The 21,046-nt window shown below is 39.8% G+C and overlaps 2 protein-coding genes across 2 annotated transcripts; one reads left to right on the top strand and one right to left on the bottom strand.

The window, feature by feature from the left end:
- The first annotated feature begins 1,380 nt into the window (after nucleotides 1–1,380).
- LOC148352595 (UDP-glucuronosyltransferase-like) lies at nucleotides 1,381–10,328 on the top strand. Its single transcript, XM_088353615.1, has 5 exons — nucleotides 1,381–2,344; nucleotides 4,534–4,665; nucleotides 4,781–4,868; nucleotides 6,397–6,616; nucleotides 8,663–10,328. The coding sequence occupies exons 1-5, from the start codon at nucleotides 1,484–1,486 to the stop codon at nucleotides 8,943–8,945; spliced, it is 1,584 nt and encodes a 527-aa protein (XP_088209741.1). The 5' UTR covers nucleotides 1,381–1,483; the 3' UTR covers nucleotides 8,946–10,328.
- Nucleotides 10,329–11,767: 1,439 nt separating this feature from the next.
- Nucleotides 11,768–20,743, bottom strand: rabl3 (RAB, member of RAS oncogene family-like 3). Its single transcript, XM_088353616.1, has 8 exons — nucleotides 20,664–20,743; nucleotides 20,423–20,514; nucleotides 18,716–18,845; nucleotides 18,522–18,636; nucleotides 16,609–16,759; nucleotides 15,980–16,051; nucleotides 12,834–12,872; nucleotides 11,768–12,747 (listed from the first exon to the last, which is right to left on the bottom strand). Exons 1-8 carry the CDS (start codon nucleotides 20,707–20,709, stop codon nucleotides 12,691–12,693), a joined length of 702 nt encoding a protein of 233 aa, XP_088209742.1. The 5' UTR covers nucleotides 20,710–20,743; the 3' UTR covers nucleotides 11,768–12,690.
- Nucleotides 20,744–21,046: the final 303 nt, after the last annotated feature.

Below are 21,046 nucleotides of genomic sequence, written 5' to 3'. Positions count from 1 at the left end.
CTAGTATCCATACATAGTTTAAGTATATATTTTTAATGAACATATATTTATAATTATTAATTAATTTAAAAAAAAAAAAAAAAAAAAAAAGCAGGACCGAACCCGACCCGACCCGACCGTATGACTGACATTTCAGGCCCGACCCGGCCCGAAATTGCCTCGGGTTCGGGTTCGGGCTCGGGCCATAAATCTTAGGTCTACTTCAGACGCCAGAGGCTTTTTTTTTTTTAAACAATCAAAACTTCAGACTGCGTGACTAGTCTTCGAAGACACAGACAGTGGGTGCTTTGCCGGGTAGAAGTGTGTTTTTTGTGAGTAAGGCGTTCTACTTTAAAGGGACAGTGTGTCAAGTTAGGTCATACTTATTTGAATAGCCCTTAATCACAAGAAATCTCAAAGGGCTACACAGTATTTTTAGTGCCTCCTGGTGCTATAAAAACTTCACTGATTTTGATAATAAGCAATTAACTATGAAACAAAGTTGCATTTCTAAAAATACACCAAGGTCAAGAAATTTACATGACGTGAGGCTCACCGAAACCAAAAACCTGTCGCCCAAAAAAGAAATGAGAAGACAAATGATGCGGTTTGGTCACTTTTAGTCTCCATAGTTTCTTTTCCTCATTGTGCTAGCACTCGTTTTCAGTTGCAATGCACAATACAGTCAAGTAATACACAGTATTCCTTTCAACGTGAAACATCTGGAGCATGACTGAAAAAAATGTTACCGTTTTCTTTAACAATAGGAATTTCATACTACATAACTAGTCTTTGAACACACCATTAGTGGGTTTCTATACTGTAAGGAGGTGTGTTTTTTTGTGAACAAGGCATCCTATCTAATAATAATTATTTTGTAGGTGATCAATTATAAAACATAAGAGGAGAAAAAGAAAACAAGACTCCAGATAAGGAAATCTAACTTGTTCAAAAGGTCCTTCCCTGAGCCTTTTCTTTTTATAAAATCTCCAGAGTTAAAGAAGCAGATCCGCCCTAAAGGGTATGGTTATCAAAGAATAGAATCATGATAAGCCGATAGTGATAATGATGTAAAACCGTTCATAATAAGTCAAAACAACAATCAACAGTGCACAATAATAGTCAATATCAAAACTGGCATCCCATGCAATCTCTTTTGCAGGTGTCCAATATTAAAAAACATAATAAACTCTTAAATAAGAAAAGGCCAAAGATAACATATAATAGTAAGCAAACTTTTCTTTGTGAAAGGGTTCAAAATCATATGTGTCCTCTAAATATGGAGGAACAAAATAAAAGCACAAAGCAAATGATTAATTGGTGTAATCTTACACCAAAGAATCTTCCATCTTGTTTTGATTACGTCACAACCCGCGGACGCCTGATAAAACAGTTTCATGGGACGGCAAGCTCGCTCACACACGCACACACCTCTGCCGGAAAAAGTTTATGCTCCGTCCTCAGCTCTTGTTTCCTCACTTTTGCCTGGAGCGAGAGAAAGGCGATGAGCTCCGGGGTGTGGCTTTCGGCGCTCGGGCTGCTAGCCGGCCTCTGCTGCTTCTTCCCGGGGCTTGCCCAAGGGGGGAAGGTCTTGGTTGTTCCCGTGGACGGGAGCCACTGGCTGAGCATGAAGATCTTAGCCAAGGAGTTAACCCTTATAGGACACGAGGTGGTGGTCCTGGTTCCTGAAAACAGCCTACTAATGAACAGCCCGGAGAACTACAGGACTCAGGCATACAAAGTGCCCTACACCAAAGACCAGCTGGACGGCTCATTCACCCTCCTCCAGGAAAGCGTGTTGGAAAAAGCCCCGTCGTTCACCGATTTAATGTTCAACGTGCAGCTGCTGGTCAACTTTACAACGTTCCAGGCCACAGGCTGCAGGAGTCTCCTCGACCACGAGGTTTTGATGAGTCAGCTGAAGGATGAAGGCTTCGATCTGGTTCTGACGGATCCTTTCCTTCCCTGCGGCTCCATCCTGTCACAGATCTTTGACATTCCGGTTGTTTACTTCACGCGCGGACTCCCATGTGAAATCGATTTGAAGGCCAACCAGTGTCCGGTTCCATTGTCTTACGTTCCGAAATTCTACTCCGGGAACACGGACGTCATGACTTTTCCACAGAGGGTCAAAAACAACATCCTGGCTTTGGTGGAGTATTACTTGTGCGGCGTCATGTATGCTAAATTCGACGAGCTGGTCAGCGAGTACGTGGAGGAGAGCATGACCTACAAGAAACTATTGAGCCACGGCGCTATTTGGCTGATCAGAAACGATTTTGTTATGGAATGGCCCAAACCTGTGATGCCCAACATGGTTTTCATCGGCGGGATCAACTGCGTAAAGCCGCAACCTTTGCCGGCGGTGAGTTTTCGAACCACGAAAGCAGTTGACGTGCCACATCTGGAATTACTTAAGGCATTCTATGTACGCTAAGGCACTCGCTTCCTCTTTACAAGTTCAGCCTTGAACCTTCAGTGGTGGTCATAGCACCAGCAGTGAGGCCCTTTTGCTGGCCCCTCCCCCAAAAGAAAACAAAGACACATGCCCTTAAATTGGTCCATAAAATAGCATTGCATAGCATTGGATGTGAATTTTAGACCTTAGTGTGAACGGAAGAGAATTCAACATAGTAACAGAAATTATATAAATGTAAGGGAAGGACGAGTAGCAATACAATATCAGTGCTGACACCAAGATAATTGCAATGGTAGACAAAACAAGTATCAGCTGCCTTGTAGTAGTCATTTAAGAATTAGGGACATAGAATTAAAGGGATCTAAAATGTTTAATAAATGAATACAATGTTAGTGAAATAATGTATATATTTATCGCATTACTTCAAGAATATCAGTCTTTGCACAGAGAAAACAATTGAATTGATTACGAACGGTATTGGTATCTGGTGTTTGACCATCCATCCATCCATTATCTGCACCGCTTATCCTCAGTAGGGTCGCGGGGGTGCTGGAGCCCATCCCAGCTATCTTCGGGCAGTGGGCAGGGGACACTCTGAACTGGTTGCCAGCCAGTTGCAGGGCACACAGGGACAGACAATTCACTCGCTCATTCACACCTAGGGACAATTTGGACCGGCCAATTAACCTAACATGCATGTTTTTGGAATGTGGGAGGAAAACAGAGTGCCCGGAGGAAACCCACGCAAGCACGGGGAGAACATGCAAACTCCACACAGGAGGTTCGATCTCATGACCTCAGAACTGTGCCGCACACGCGCTAACCACTGTGCCGCCGTGCTGCCATATCTGGTGTTTGTATTGATCACTATTTAAAAAGATATTGTGGAATATCTTGTACCTAATAGTACTAAAATAAAACTTCATTCACAAAAAAACCCGACAAGTGATTTAAATACTAAGCAAATATACATCAACTATCATATGATTGTGTATTTTCTTAAATACTCATAGGTCAAGAAATTTGTATTTATTTTACTTGACATGAGGGCTCGCTTAGAGGGAGCTGACATGATTGTCCACCATCTTACTGCTACGTGTACACTCAAAAACCAAAAACTTTGTAAAAGGTTGAGCAAAAAAAAAAGAAGAAAAATGTTGCGTTTTGGTCAATGGAGTGTCCTTTATCACAAGGAGTCTCAAAGGGCTGCACAGGCCACAGATTATTGCAAACTACAGACTATGATTTCACGATCCCCTGATCTAAAACCTACATGAGGGCAAGGAAAAACTCAAAACCTCAACATGATGTGAATGAAGAATGTACATGAGGTACAGTAATCCCCCTTCCAGGATAACCAAGCTGCAGCAGATGTTGCAAGAACAAATAATACACAGATATTGTCAACAGGAAATATCGGTCATTCATAAGCTATTGAATAGAATTGTGTTTTAAGGCTAGATTTAAACAGTTCCACTGAGGTTGCAATGCAAGTCTCAGTTGGGCAAGTACAGTCTGGCGGTGCCTATCCCTCTCCAGGGCCTCCAAAAATAGTAATGTAGTAATAATCTATAAAAAATGCCTTTCTTCACTAAGATCACTCTCGAACCTGCGGATTTCTTCCTGGCTCTTGGGATCACTAGTATACTAGTGTTTGGACTACACAACACAGTCACATCTAGTGGTCAAATAATCACTTTATAGTACCTTCAGTCATAGTTTTATCAAAAGAAAATTAGTACAAAGTACAAACCCATATGTTTATTTTAATCAGAAAAACTGTTTGAGTAGTTAATTCACTAAAAGCTAGATAAACATCTCAAAGTCTATAGTAAGAGTTATTTGGGATTAAGGGATTGTCTTTAATCCCTTTTGCCTGTTTATCAGATAAAATTGCTGTTTAAAAAAAGTTGTTTTTTTCCAATGTTGACACTTGTGTTACATGCCCCAAGAATTTATTTGGACTTTGTCCAGTTAGGCACAAAATCCCGAGTGGATGTGCACTGAATATAATGCGCCTAGTTTAAATTGTTCAGTCCAGTGCATACTAATCCTGATTTCCAGTAGCATGTTTGCAAAATACACTTATATTCTGCTTCATGTGCTTACAATGCCGCCTTGTGTGGTCCTAGTAGGATTTGCAGGAGTTTGTGGAGGGCTCAGGCGAGCATGGCTTTATCGTCTTCACGTTGGGCTCCATGGTGGCCAAAATGCCGGAGAAGAAAGCGCAAAAGTTCATCGAGGCTTTCCGACAGATTCCACAAAGGGTAAACGGCACCGGTTACATCATACATGATGTTTTCACTAAACACACTGCACCATGTAACTCAAATAAACCAATTGGATACATATTTGATAAAGGTGTGTGTGCGCGTGTTTCAGGTTTTGTGGCGTTATACCGGAGTTGAACTCAAGAACGTGCCGGAAAATGTCAAACTGATGAAGTGGCTGCCCCAGAACGACCTTTTAGGTAAATTGCATTATGTAACCTAAATCACACTAGCTAATATGTGGGCTAAAGAAGTGACTTCAATTAAAAAGTCATTTTGATGACTATTCTCTTATTTTAAGAGAAAAACTAGTTAATGGTTAGTGGAGTAAAAAAAGAAAATACTCAAAATGAACAGATAATCTATCTCATTTGAAGTGATTTTAATATATTGCATGTTTTCTTTTTTTATTTGCGCTGTAAAAGAACACATCCTTTGTTCAACAAATTTTGCTCATTTTATCTTTTTTCTTCCTGATTTTACTAGAAAACCAGGATAAAATGTAATGTAATAAGGTTAACAATTTATAAGCACAAATATTTAGTATGGCAGATCATTTATCTCTTTTTAGGATACTCTTTAGATTTGACATAACAAAAAAACTATTCTTAGAATAAATCTTAAAATACGCTGAATAATATTTAAAATGATCACAATGATATACTAGTGAAGAAAGGCCTTTTTTATAGATTATTTCTACATTATTATTTTTGGAGGCCCTGGAGAGGGATAGGCACCGCCAGACTGTACTTGCCCAAGACACACCAAAAGAAATGGTTCCCCCTACAATCCGTGAACTGTGATTATTATGTTTAGCCACATTTTATTAATTCATTTTTTAACTTCAGGGGTCCTTAACCGCCTGGGTCGTAGTAGCATTACTTCATGTGGTGTGTCTTGGGCAAGTACAGCCTTGTGGCGCCCATCCTTCTCCAGGCCGTTGTTTTCGGGTACGGGTTTGCTCCCCCACACAAAACAGATACTGGTTTTCCTGGTTACCACTAGCAAGACAAGCCTCCTGATCTGACTGAGATACAGCACCTTCATCATCTGGTCACCGTTGTTTTTCGATGCACGGTATAAACCCGCTCTTTAGAGATGAGCTGGATCTTAGAATTGATGGGCAGTGGTGTGCGTGTGACAATACTGATACTAGATCCTAAATCACTGGGGAAAAACTATTTCGTTCAAAATTTTTGGAGTATCACATTTTACAGTATGCATCGCATCATTTGTGGCTTTCATATTTTGGTTGAAAAATGAACTTTGTAGTGTTGACATGACGTCCTTTGCTTTTGTGGAATATTAAAGGCCCAGGTTCTTGTCCTTAATTGCTGCACTTGGTATAATGTAATTTATTATAAATACATTCATCATATCCAACTTTTTAAAGAATAATGACCACACAAATAAAATTAAAACTGACAAACCTGCTTGCTTGTTATATACTTCATAATTATAAAGGTAAAATAATCTCATTGTCTGAACAATAAGACGTGGATGTAGTGCTTAATGCTCTTAAAAAAATAAAGACCACAGTAGTCTCGCTAAAAAAGCCATTTGTTTCCAAAGGCTTCCAAAAGCATACACTTACACTATATATGGATGGATACAATTTTGACTGTTGTCCTTAATACACACTACCGTAGATGTAAACAACCAAGGAAGTATTAAGGATAAAGAATGTATACATTAAACTCTAATGTTTTTTTCCACTCCACTCTCTAGCTCACCCGAAGGCGAAATTGTTCCTCACGCACGGAGGAACGCACGGTATCTACGAAGGCCTGTGCAACGCCGTACCCATGCTGATGTTTCCACTGTTTGGGGACCAACCGGACAACGTGCACCGCATGGTTACGCGAGGCGTCGCCGAAAACCTGGCCATGTATGACGTCACCTCGGAAAAGTTGCTCGTGGCTCTGCAGAAAATGATCAATGACAAAAGGTGAGATGACTCTCATGCGGATTTGAAGTCGCCTGTTTGGTGTGTATGCCCGTGTCTCCGCCAGAGACGTGTTGAAAAGTCTTAAAAAGCATTGAATTCATGATTCTAAACACAATGCTTTGGGATTTAAGTGTCTTAAGTCTTGTGATTTATATTTATTTGGACTAAAAAGACTTAGTAACATTTATCATCCATCCATTATCTGTACCTCTTATCCTCAGTAGGGACATTTATCAATTAACTTTTTTTAATAATTGACCGATTTACTTTCATGGCTAAACATCCCACTATCCCTTTACAACACCTCTCCACTCATTCCTATCACCAACAAGCAAGGCAAATAATGATTATAATAAGGATAAATCCACTGTGTAGTCACTAGATAGAACACTATGGATGTAAATGACATATGAAAAGGCATCAGGTTTCATCTCATTATCACGCTATTTTTAATCAATCTACCGTCCTGAAACATACACTGGCAGGAAAAAGTAGTTGCCCCCTTCCTGAATTCTGTGTGTTTTGTATATTTATCACTCACAAAAGTTTTAGATCATCAAACCAATTTTAATATCACACAAAGACAAACCAGGGAAATACAAAACACAGTTTTAAAATGTTGATTCCATTTATTAAGGCACAAAAAAATCTAGGCCTATGAGGCCCAATGTGAAAAAAAGTATTTAAAAAAGCAATTTCCAAGGCTGTAGGGCTCCAACCAACCACTGTCGGAGCCATTAACAACAAATGGAGAAAACTGGGGACAGTGCCAAACCGTCCTAGGAGTGGTTGACCAAGTAAGATTCCTCTAGGAGTGCGACAAAAGAACCAGGGAACTGCAGGCCTAGCTGACTTCAGTTACCATCAGTGTTAAAGGCACTATAAGATAGACGCTGGCCAAAAATGACATCTATGGGAGAGTTTCCAGGCAAAAACTACTGCTGTCACAAAAGAACACACAGAACTGTCTCACGTTTGCCAAAAAGCTGCTTTATTATCCTCGAAACTTTTTGGGAAACATTCTTTGGACTGATAAATCAAAAAATTTGACCTTTTGGAAGGTGTGCATCACGTTACAACTGGCATAAAAATGACAAAAAGAAACATGATGCCAACAGTAAACCCCAGTGGTGGCAGCCTGATGGTCTGGAGCTGCTTTGCTGCCTGAGGACTGAATAATGAATTCAAGGTTTTACCAGAAGATCCCGAAGGATAACGTCCAGCAATCAATTTGTGCACAATTGTGCAATTCTGCAGCAAAAACAGAGAATAGAAATTGCGTTTCTCTCAGCCCTCGGTTTCTAGAAAAACATAACACAATGCTTGAACACACTACACTAAGACACACATGTAGACAGTACGACAGATAAATAGACAGTGCGGACACATAAGTCATAAAGTGCATATCGCACCTTGTAAACAAAAAGTTGTGAGTTGTAAAGCAAATTGAACAGGCAGTCCATGCTAGTCCCCTCCAGTATGGCGGATAGGAAACAATTTTGCAAAGAAGAGTGGGCCAAAATTACTCCACAGCGTTGTGAAAGGCTCAATACCATTTATTGTAAACGCTACATTCGGGTAATCACTGCCAAAAGTGTCTCAACTTGCTATTAGTTCGAGGGGGCAATTACTCTTTTACTTAGGTTTGGATTTTTCTACCCTAATAAATGGAAACGACGTTTCAAAACTGCACGGAAATCAAGAAGAGACAAAATAAACGCCCATTAAGCCTGACAAAGGAAAAAACTTTAAGGTGTATCTGATTACGAATTGTACTTTGGGGGATATTAAATAAATACATTGTAAATTTAATGTTGGTATTGTGTTCAGAACTTACGTTTCCCAATTTCGTTGTCACAATATGTTAACCCATTTTGTAACAATGACAATAAAGGTATATTCTATTCTATTCTATATTCTATTCTACGTTGTTCATATACTATTTTAATAATGGCTACATGTATTCAATTTTTGTCATTTACAATGCTTAGTTTAAACTGAGTCTGTGTAATACACTAATAAAATACAGTCATTGCTTTTATACAGTTACAAAGAGAAGATGAAGAAATTGTCTGCCATCCACCTGGACCGCCCAGTGGAGCCTTTGGACCTGGCGGTTTTCTGGACCGAGTTTGTCATGAGACACAAAGGAGCCTCGCATCTTCGTGTGGCGGCCCACGAGCTGAACTGGTTCCAGTACCACAGTTTGGATGTTATCAGTTTCCTGCTCGCTGTGGTCGTAACCGTGCTGTGTGTGACTCTTAAATGCTGCTTGTTCTGCAGCCGAAAATGTTGTGGGAAGGCCACCGTCAAGAGGAAATCCGAATAGGAAGTTTCAGATTAATGGAAAGTGCTGTGTTGATTGCGCGTGAATGGTTAACGCATGTGTATGAGAGGCCGTTTGAGAAGTAAATCATACTTGCTTTCACATATAACATCGTACTTTCACACATGCACAACTATACTTTCATACAGACACAGTCATACCCATGCACAAACACTACTATTATCTCTCATACACACTACTATACTCTCTCACACTAACTAGTTGTTTGGTTTGATTTTGTTCTCATTTTGTACTCCAACTTGCAAGAGTTTTGGTCACGTAAGAACAACTCTTTTTCTCCCTTTGTTTTTATTGAATTTCAAGGTCGTGATGAACGGATTGACAGTAATTGACAGTGATTTATCAGTGGGTGAACAGGGAGTTGGCAGTTATCAGCAATCAGTTATCAGTTTGAAAACCAGTTGCGTTTGACCATCAATCTGAGGATTTCGCTGTTAGATTCATTAAGCTTTGCTCGACAAACCTTTGCTTGCATTGTCTCTCGAGCACATGTTGGGTTTGAAGTCTGTATATGGCTATTGTCTATCAGGAAGTTCCTGTCACCTTACAGGAAGTTTGAAACTTTTGTTTATTGTTGTACTGACCCCTGCAGGTCCGGATGAAGACATGTGTTGTGAATGAAGATGTGGGTGATTTTCCTTGTTCAGTCAGCTGACGTGACACACACTACTATGCTCTCTCACACATAGACTCTAAAACACACTATTATATTCTTTCACACAAACCACAAAAATTGTTATTACTATCGGATTTTTCACACCTAGTGTAATGATCACCTCTTAGTGTTGTTTTACTTTGGTTACTTTAGGTAACCACGGCGATGCACTCAGATCTGTGTGTAATTGTTATAAAGTTTGACGTCAAACTGGAGTTTCTCCCAGTATACATGTGAGAGAGGATAATAATGTGTGTGACAGCATAGTAATGTGTGTATTGAAGTACAGCAATATGTGTGAGCGTAAAATAGTGTTTGTATGAGTGTATGGTAATGATGAGATTATAGTATAGTGTGTATGAGAGTATAAGTGTGAGAGAGCATTGTAGTGTGTGTATAAGAGTACAGTAGTATGTGTGAGAGTGGAAAGTAGTGTGTGTATAAAAGTAGTGTGAGAGGGTGTAGTAACGAGTGTATGAAGGTATAGGAGTATGTGTGAGAGTTATAGAAGTGTGTGTAAGAGAGTATGGTGGTATGTGTGAGAGTATAGTAGTGTGAATAATTGCATAGAGGTATGTATGAGAGTATAGTAGTGTTTATGCATGGGTATGACTGTCTGCATTAAAATGTAATTGTCATGTGTGAGAGTATGATGTTTTGTTTGAGAGCAAGTATAATTTACCCCTCAAACAGCTTCTCATACGCGTGAGTGGAACTCTCCAAAGAATGTAACTTTTCTCAAATCTATTGTAAAGGTTAATATGCTTTTGTACATTTTTTGTTTTTACTGAACAGCTTTAGAGATCGTTCCTAAAAAAATGAGCCATGGGATTACTTCCTAAACTACAACACACTTGAATGAAAAATATTCAACATGAAATAAAGCCAGTCTCCTGTCGGGGCAATACAACAATTTTATCGCTCCATCCATTTTCTACACTGCTTATCCTAAATAGGTTTAATGCCTTGCATAGCTTACGCTGCTATCGGTGTGTGAGTGAATGGGTAAGTGGGAAGCACATTGTAAAGCGCTTTTGGAAGTCTTCAGTGACTTGAAAAGTGCAATACGAATGCAGACCATTTACTGGGGTTGCTGGGTACTGAAACCCACCCCAGCTATTTTCAGGTTGTGGGCAGGGGAGACATACAAAAATTCGAACGCTCACTGATAGTTCGGAGTCACGAATTACCCTGCCCTGCATGTCTTCGGAATGTGCGATGACAGCAGAGTGCCTGGAGGAAACCCACGCAGGCACGGGGAGAACATGCAAACTCTGCACAAGGAGGCCGGTAGCTGGATTTAAACTCGGGGTTGACGCGCTAACCACTCAACCGCCATGCCACCCCAACTCCATCACTCTATTCGCATTTTGTAATTAAAAAATAAGAATTTTGTCTGAAAATTCAAACTTCAATTAGCACTCAAAGGTAGATCATGCTGCTGCCATTTTTCCTATATTACTACATTTTTAAATTTTATTTTTATTTTTAAAAATGTCAAATTGTATCCGTTTTCTTGACTGATTTTTACTACAATCTAATAAACGATTGTTAAGGTTTAATTAAATATTTAAGTGGTATTATTTCTCGTTTTATTATAAATAATAGTAAATAATGATGGCAAGTATAATCTAAAAAAATGTGGAAATCTCATGTAAAAGTTTGATAAGGATTGATTTTGCTCACTATTGTTCCAAGCAATGCTCACAGACATCCACGCAGGCACAGGGAGAGCATGCAAACTCCGCATGGGGAGGCTGCGAAAGCTGGAATCTAACCCTGGACCTCTGCACCGAAGGGCTGCGCACTATTAGTCACGTGGAGCATCCTTCTCCGCAGGATGCGCTGCATTAAACTTGAGTCATTTTGATTGTAGGTTATTATAGCTAATATCGTAGTAGCATTAAAATATATAAGTGATAAAGGGCTAGACAAAAAAAACCTTTACTTGTGTTATTTTACCAGAAAAAAAACATTCATTTACAGTATTAATAATAAAGCATTTAGAAAATATATTATACAAAAACAAGTGAAAAATATAGTAAAACATTAGAAATGTCAAATTTTATTTTGTATTTGTCTTTAATCGTGTGCATGGATCCAAATCATTGTCAATTTGGTTTATTAGGCACAAAAATAGAAAGCAAAACAAGGAAGACAGATTTTTAATCATCACAAAGAGTGCGTACATTTGACTGCTTGAAACACAATTTAGACATCATCAAATGTATTTGTAAAAATAAAAAACTGAAACTAGGGTTCGGACGGAATAAAATCGATTCATGTACCGGTATATATCGTGATTTTATTTTTGTCGATTTTTAAAATCCATCTTTCTTCCCGGGATCCATATATGTCACATCGTATCCGGTACAGAAGCATTTCCATAGTAGTATTGTTATAGTATTTCCATAGTAGTATTTTCTTGAGTATTTTTGGAATATTACTCTAGCTGTTTTTAGTAGTATTTCTGTTTTAATATTTATGTAGTAGCATTTTTTGTTGTATTCATGTAGAAGTATTTTTTAAGTATTTCCGTAAAATTATTTTAGTATTTCAGTAAGATTTTTGTAGTATTTCCATTTTGGTATTTTTTTTTCTATTTTTAAAGTATTGCCATTGTAGTTTTAGTATTTCAGAAGTATTTTTCGTAGTTTTTCCATAGTGGTATTTTTGTTGTATTTATTTAGTATGTTTGTAGTATTTCCATAGTTTTATTTTATTTTTTTGTGTCATGACTGTAGTTGTAGTTTCCGTGGTAGTATTTAGGTATAATAGTATTACTGTAGTAGAATTTTTGTATTATTCCAATAGTATTTTTCCATATCAAGATTTCAAGCAAAAAGATATGAAGTCCCCGTTTTTTACTTGTTACCTGTTTTTTGGGAAAGAAAATGAATCCGAATTGTCAATTATATCGAATCGCAATACTCTTGGGATCGCAATTATAATATATATCGCATTGGCAGCTTAGGATCGTATTACAATCAGACGGAGACCAAAGAATATCGTCCAAACCCTAAGTCATGGAAAATCAGAGTTCAAAAAAGTCGAACCGCAGTCAGATCACCGTCAGTCGTAATGCAAACTCTTAAAATTGAAGCGCTTTCTGTCCGTGAATCCCGTCATCTACAGAAACACAACAAGTAAGCAATATGAGTAACAGATTTTTTTGTTAACAAACAGAAAGTAATGAGCTGAAATACTCAACTCACCTGACTTGGATCTCTTGTGAAATATCTTTTTTCAATCACCTGTTAGGAGAGAGACATGAAGTTGGACACGTATGAAATGTGTAACGCGTGCTCGTACGGGGAATTTGCACCACCTCGTGGTGATACCGTATTATAGTCAAAATACTCTCACAAGTTGAATGATAAAAATCATTTTCTTCCTATGGTTATTTACAGGGTTGGGTAGGGTTACTTTAACTTGATTACTATCAATTACTTTTGAAATACTCCAATACCAAATATGCTAATAAAAGACAAAAGAAACTAAATATGAATACAATTACTAAATTTTGTGCAGGCTTGGGGAGTAACGGAACACATGGAACGGCAAAAATGATGTTTGGATTTATTTTCATTTTGTTTCTGTCGCATTTTAGGTTCGTTTTGCCGGAGATCAAAGAGATCGAAGCCAGGAGAGAAAGCTTACCACGTGTTTTGAGTCATAATTTTATTCATATTGAGTTTCTTTTGTCTTTTATTAGCATATTTGGTATTGGAGTAATCCAAAAGTAATTGAGAGTAATCAAGTTAAAGTAACCCTACCCAACCCTGCTGGCCACTTTATGAGTTACACTTGTCCAAATACTTGTTAACAGTTCATTTCCAAACATGGCGGCAACTCAGTGTATTTAGGCATGTAGACACGGTCACGACAATCTCCTGGAGTTCAAACCGAGCATCAGTACGGGGAAGAAAGGTGATTTGGGTGACTTTGAACCTGTCATGGTTGCTGGTGCCAGAGGGGGTGGTCTGGGTATCTCAGTAACTGCTGATCTACTGTGATTTTCACGCACAACCATCTCTGGGGTTTACAGAGAATGGTCTGAAGAAGAAAAAATATCCAGTGAGCGGCAGTTCTGTGGGCGGAGATGCCTTGTTGATGCTAGAGGTCAGAGGAGAATAGCCGGACTGGTTTGGGATGGTAGAAAGGCAACAGTGACTCAAATAACCACCCGCTAAAACTAAAGTAGGCAGAAGAGCATCTCTGAAACTGATAGTCTACAGCCGCAGAAGACCACGACAGGTTCCACTCCTTTCAGCTAAGAACAGGAAACTGAGGCTACAATTTGCACAAGATCATCAAAACTGGACAATATAAGACTGGAAACATTTCGCCTGGTCTGATGAGTCTAGATTTCTGGGACGGTAGGGTCAGAATTTGGCGTCAACAACATGAACGCGTGGATACATCCTGCCTTGTATCAACGTTTCGAATTGGTGGTGGTAGAGTAATGGTGAGGGGAATACCTTCTTGGCACTCTTTGGGCCCCTTGGTACCAATTGAGCACCGTTAAAACGCCACACCCTACCTGAGTATTATTGCTGACCATGTCCATCCCTTTATGACCACAATGTACACTTCTGATGGCTACTTTTAGCAAGATACAGTGGCTTGTGAAACTATTTGGCCCCCTTGAATTTTGTGACCTTTTGCCAGTTTTCTTAAAGATATCTATACAAAGTGTCGTTTAAAGTTTGCCACAAGCCACCTGGGAGACACACCAAACAACCAAAAAACGTAAAAGCAACAAAGCTCATCACCCTCAACACACCATCCCCACTGTCAAACAAGGTGGTGGCAGCATCATGGTTTGGGCCTGCTTTTCTCCAGCAGGGACAGGGAAGATGGTTAAAATTGATGGGAAGATGGATGGAGCCAAATACAGGATCATTCTGAAAGAAAACCTGATGGAGTTTGCAAAAGAGACTGGGACGGAGATTTGTCTTCCAACAAGGCAATGTTCCAAAACATAAAGCAAAAGCTATAATGGAATGGTTCACCAAAATACATATCAAGGTGTTAGAATGGTCAAGTCAAAGTCCAGACCTAAATCCGGTGGAGAATCTGTCAAAAGAACTGAAAACTGCTGTTCACAAACGCTTACCATCCAACCTCACTGAGCTCGGGCGGTTTTGCAAGGAGGAAGGAGCCAAATTATCAATGTACAAAACTGATAGAGACATGTTTTTATTTGTAAAAAAAAAGTTTAAATTATCCAATAAAGTGTGTTCCACTTCATGATTGTGCCCCACTTATTGTTGATTCTTCACAAGAAATTACAGTTTCATATCTTTATGTTTGAAGTCTGAAATGAGGCAAAGGGTCACAAAGTTTTAAGGGGACCAAATAGTTTGAAAAGGTAGAATCATCTCAGACTAGGTTCTTGAACATGGCAATGAGTTCACTGTCCTAAAATGACTTCCACAGTCCCGAGATCTTAACCCAAAAGAGCACCTTTGGGATGTGGATAAACGGGAGATTCGCATCATGGACGTGCAGCCCACAAATCTGCGCCAACTGTGTGATAACATCATGTCAATATGGACCAAAACCCAAGAAACTCTTCCAGCACCATGTTGAATCTATGCCAAGAGGAATTTAGGCAGTTCAGAAGGCAACAGGGGGTCTTACCCATTATTAGTGTGGTGTACCTAATAAAGTGGCCAATGAGTGTATCATTTAGTCCACAGGTGTCAAACAGGCGGCCCGCGGGCCAGATCATGCCCGCTGAGGGATTGAATCCGGCCCGCGAGACAACACTCAGAGAAGCGCAAGAGAAAAACAAGCTGCAGGTTGAAATATGTCAACTTGATGTTGCCAAAGCCAGGTGCCTCGGATAAAGACACTGTACTTGTATTTCTTTTTCTCTCTCTCTTTTCCACCCCTTTTCTCCCACTCTCTGTCTCTTTCACTCTCTGTGTCTCTCTTTTTCTCTTCCTTTGTTGCTCTTTGTTTCGTTCTCTCTCTCTGTCCTTTAACTTCTTTTGCTCTAACTTCCTTTTTTCCTTTTCTCTCCTTCTCTCTTCCTACCCTTTGCGCTTTCTTTTCTCGTTTCCCCCCCTTCTATTTCTCTTTGGATTTTTTTCTTCCTCTCCCTTTCTTTCCCCCCCCCTCTCATGATTTTTTTTCTTTTTTGCTTCTCACGCTCTCTCCCTTTCTTTCTCCTTTTGCCTCCCTCTTTATCTTATTTCTTTATCTGTTTTCTTTCTTTTCTTTCTCTTTAATCTACTAGTCCGGCCCCCGACAGAATGTTTGTTCTATCGTGTGGCTCCCGAGTTAAAATGAGTTTGACACCCCCGATTTAGTCAATGTTACCGAACGCTGCACGGGTCTCATTCCATCTCACCTTGTCAAAGAATCTGCTCAGCTTCACTGCATTGGACGTGCCGGCAGCCAGGTATCTCAGATTTGTGCAATCCTGTGGGAATAAAACAAACTTTTCATGCACTAGCAAAACAAAAGATTTTGGATTTTATGAACAACACACAGGAGATTTAGCATACATGACCATAATGGCGGGGCAGCACGGCGGCGCAGTGGTTAGCACTTGTGCGGCACAGTTCATGTCATGGGAACCTGTCGTGGGTTCAAATCCAGCTCCAGACTTCCTGTGCGGAGTTTGTATGTCTCCCCGTGCTTGCGTGGGTTTCCTCCGGGCACTCCGGTTTCCTCCCACGTTCCAAAAACATGCATTTCAGGTGGATTGGCCGGTCCAAATTGTCCCTAGGTGTGAATGAGCGAATCAGTTGTCTGTCCCTGTGTGCCCTGCGATTGGCTGGCAACCAGTTCAGGGTGTCCCCTGCCCACTGCGCGGAGATGGCTGGGATGGGCTCCAGCCCCCCCGTGACCCTAATGAGGATAAGCGGTACGGCTAATGAGATGAGATGAGACCATAAAGGCTCGCCAGAGCAGTGGTTTGTGACATGAGTTTACGGGTTCAAAAGTGATTTAGGAATTTAAAAAAAAGACATTTACAAGATTGATCTCTTCTGCGTTAAAATCTTCGGACAAGAAGGCCGTCCGCGTGAGGACCTCGCTGCGTTTGTTCTCTGGGATTTGGTCGAACTTGGTGCCGATAAGCAGCAAAGGAACTGGGTTCTCTGCAAACTGCTCTCGGTCATAATCGCTGCAAGAATGAAAAACAATTCAGTTATCACTTATGACAGCATACAGTAAATGCCCCTGGGAATACGGCGACCCCGCTTTGGGATGTTTTCAATTATTTTAGGCTTCTCTTTCTGGCATTTTCCCCACTTAAACATCAGTAACATATTGTTTTGCATGTGCAAAAACATGGAAAGTTCAAACTTTGCGGGTTTGTTACCTCTCTAAGTCATATAAATCTCCAGCCTGCTATTAGTTTGCGTCACTGCATTATGAGAATGACCATACACTATTAGCTGAACTACCTCCAACAATGCCTTTTTCTACATTCAGCTTGGATTCTCATGTACTTGCAAAACTGCGAGCCTGCAATATGATACTGTCTTTTTTTGCACTGTATTTATTCACTATGGGTCCCAGGACAGGGCGGCATTAGCTAAGGAGGTAGAGCGCTCGTTTTGGGATCAAGATGTCGCAGGTTTGATTCCCGGCTCCTCCGAAGTGTCCTTGGGCAAGACACTGAATCCCTAATGCCCCCAATAAGCAGGTAAGCATTTGTGTGCTATTGGTGTGTGAGTGTGTGTGTTTGTGAATGGGAAAGTGTGAAGCACATTGTAAAGCTTTGGGAGGTCTTCATTGACTTGAAAAGCGCTATAAATGCAGACCATTTACCGGGGGCGGCAGTAGCTCAGGAGGTAGAGCGCTCGTCTTGGGATCAAGGGATCCCAGTTCGAATCCCGGCTCGTCCGTGTTACATGTCGAAGTGTCCCTGGGTAAGACACTGAACCCCTAATACCCCCAATAAGCAGGTTAGCAGCCTTACATGGCTGCAAGGCCGCTATTGGGAAATGTGGAGCACATTGTAAAGCGCTTTGGGAAGTCATTGACTTGAAAAGCGCTATATAAATGCAGATCATTTCATTTCATTTCATAAAGACTTGCAGCGATTCTAAATGGGGAAGCAAAAACATAATAACCATGTGATCCAAGCTTGCAATTATCAAGAAAAGCAAAGAAGGAACAAACGGTTACCTCCGCTAAGCAATATGACAGTAACTTAATCGACAATTATAAGAATAAGGAGGCGAATAAAGTAGAAAATATTCTAAAGACCTTACAATCCTTGCAAGTGGAAGTTTTCATTCTAATCCGTCATCTCCTCCTCCCCCCTGCATTCACCCACTCACTCCACTGAACCAGCTCAAGCCACATCACACTAGAGGTAATACGAATTTCATTTTTCTTTTATATATACATTGATTATATTGTTATTTAATCGTATGTATATATATTCTGGCAACGCTACTGAGCATAAGCGGTGCAGATAATGGAAGAATGGATATATGTATATTACAAGAAAATAGTACTTACTATATACTGTTTTTTGGGTTTGCCATAGATAGATGGATAGATAGATACTTTATTTATCCCTGTAGGGAAATTCACACTTGCAGCAGTATCCTTGTGTTGAAAATAAAACAATAATAAAGTAAAGGGAATATAATACATAAATTCCCAATACCCAATGTAACGTGTTGATATAGAATATTTAAAATATGCTACATAAAGTACACACTTAATAAAAATAGGGTAATATGCAATGTGGGGGTGTGATTTAATGTGGGCTTTTACTCCCCCGGGTGGAGTTAAAGAGCCTCATGGCATGAGGAATTTTGGTTTTATATCCTAGCAGTACGCCAATTTCTCAATGCAATCGCTACCCCAGATAGTAAAAGTGACGTATCCCAGAGGTCTGCTGTATTGTTTTTGTAAATAAAGCTTACCCATTAGAGACAATGACTCCCGTTGGCGATGAATCTTTATTCAAAGCTTCCAGTGACCAACGATAAAGATTCTGAGAAGATTTCTTGTTTGTCAGATCGTGCACCAAAATAATTCCTGTCAATGACAAACAAAGTAAAACTCGTGAGAAAACGTCACGGGTCGCTCTGTGTGTTCAACAAACAAATGCGATTACCGTTGACTGAGTTATAAAAGACTGCTCTTGTGCTTTTGATACTGCTGGCACTGCCGACCGAGCCGCCGACATCCCATAATTCGATGTAAAATGTCTTCTCCTCCGGGGTTCCTTCTTTATAGTCTTGGACCTGTATTGGAAATTTAGAAGGAATTGTAGATGTTATTTAACGTGCACACCGCTGATGTTTCCGAAGCATTACAGAGGTCCCTCTTTACAAACCTGATATCACATATATATTCACTCCTGCTTCATCTGTACTATGTGAAAGGGTTTTTTGTCATAAGCAGGTAAAATTCTCAAAGAGAAACCAGCTGGGTCCAAGAACTTTGGAAAACAAATTGTTTTTAAATAAAAATGGATAGGCCCTTTATTTTACCTCATTAATTCACTTCTTCACTTTTTGCACAAGTCAAGTCGTGTTTATTTGTGACGCCCTTAATCACAAGGAGTCTCAAAAGGCTGCACAGACCACAGACTGTTTACAGACTGTCATTACATCATCCCCTGATCTAAAACCTACATGAGGGCAAGGAAAAACTCAAAACATTGAGTCAAGTCAAGCCATGTTTATTTGTGACGCCCTTGATCACAAAGAGTCCCAAAGGGCTGCACAGACCACAGACTATTATTGCACTATCCCCTGATTTAAAACCTACACGGGGGCAAGGAAAAACTCAAAACGTTATTATGAGGAAAACGATGAAAGGCACCGCACATGAGGTAATCCCTCTTCCAGGATGACCAGGCTGCAATGGATGTTGCAATAACAAATAATACAGATAATGTCAAGGTTAAATATAGGTCATTCATAAGCTATAGAATAGAAGTGTGTTTTAAACCTAGATTTAAACAGTTCCACTGAGGTTGCAGATTGGATCTCAGGGGGCAGAGCATTCCACAATGGAGAATGTGCACAACTATACTGTCATACAGACACACCCATAACTATGCACATACACAACTCTCATACACACTACACTCTTACACATGCTTTCATACTCACACTACTATACACTCTCTTACATACTATGATTCTCTTGTGCACACACTACGATGCTTTCACACAAATTTTAATGTACTCTCACACATAGGCCTATATCTTTTTATGGTCTACCTTCAGATCTTCATTTCCTTTCCAACCTGACGTATGGTCTTCCCCTGTTGCACCTCTTTCACTGCTCTTTCAAACTCCTCAAGATGAGTTGAAATCCTGTCTGTCATCCTATTGTATTTGCGTGGCATGGTGGATTTTGGTCTCTCAAATCATGTGACTAGATACAGTAAGGCAGCGAGTTCAATATGTTCCTCAGCAAGATTTTGCTTGCAATGAGACCGGTCCTTTTTGGAAGTAAATGCCGCACAATACATGAATTACAAGGGAAGAAACAAAGATGCCATCACACTCTCTTCCAAGGTATGTAAATTGTACTTAAAACGTGTTTATGTCAAGTTATCACTATTATTATTTTCAAAAAATATATCAGTATCGTGTAAGTCTCCAAGTTTATAATACATTTCTTGTAAGAAATACGTTTTAATGAGAAAACGTGGACTTTTTTTAAGGACCAGCACGGATTAATGACTTTTCCATTATTTCTTATGGGGAAAATAGATTCAGAACTCAACTTCCAACGTGAATGGAATTAATACCAAAAGCTGAAGAAAAACTGTAATGGTTTTATTTTCAATTAAGAATCATCTTACCCGGACATCTACTGAGCACCCAACAGTCCAGGACGGATTTCCTAAAACCTGGTTCTGACATAGAAGATGTACCAAGGAGGACTTTCCTACACCTGTGATGGGTAAAGCAGAATGGTTACACTGATCGAGATTTTGAGTGGAATGTGTATACTTATCTACTATTTAATACATCAAATGAGGACATTTTAAACTGTGTAATTCATAAATACGTTTTTTTTTAAATAATATAAATATTACTTACCAGAATCGCCCAAAACTAAGACTTTTACTCTATCAAGAGAAGCCATGATCAATGCTGGGTTTTACGTCCCGGAAGAAAACATGATAAACTCCGCCCATTTTCCAATATACTTGAATACCATTGGCTAATTTCTAAGTCCAAACATCATACATTATCATTGGGCAAATGTTCTCGCATCAGCCAATTGGAACTTGAGGAACTTAGTGCGTTTCAAGAGTGTATTTTCTTTCCAGAAAAGGTGCTTAAATAAAATAAAGCGCTAGCACATATTGTTGCATAGATTTACGTGGTGACAATAGATAGGACTCTTATCCTGCATGCCCTCCGTCATACAGGGATTAATTGTAGATCCATTTTCTGCGCCGGTTATCCTCACTAGGGTC

Source organism: Urocampus carinirostris, chromosome 14, assembly GCF_059441175.1.
Source record: "Urocampus carinirostris isolate Australia breed hairy pipefish chromosome 14, RoL_Ucar_1.0, whole genome shotgun sequence".
NCBI lineage: Eukaryota > Metazoa > Chordata > Actinopteri > Syngnathiformes > Syngnathidae > Urocampus > Urocampus carinirostris.
Note: the sequence above shows the minus strand (reverse complement) of the source record. Positions and strands in the feature narration are given on the sequence as shown.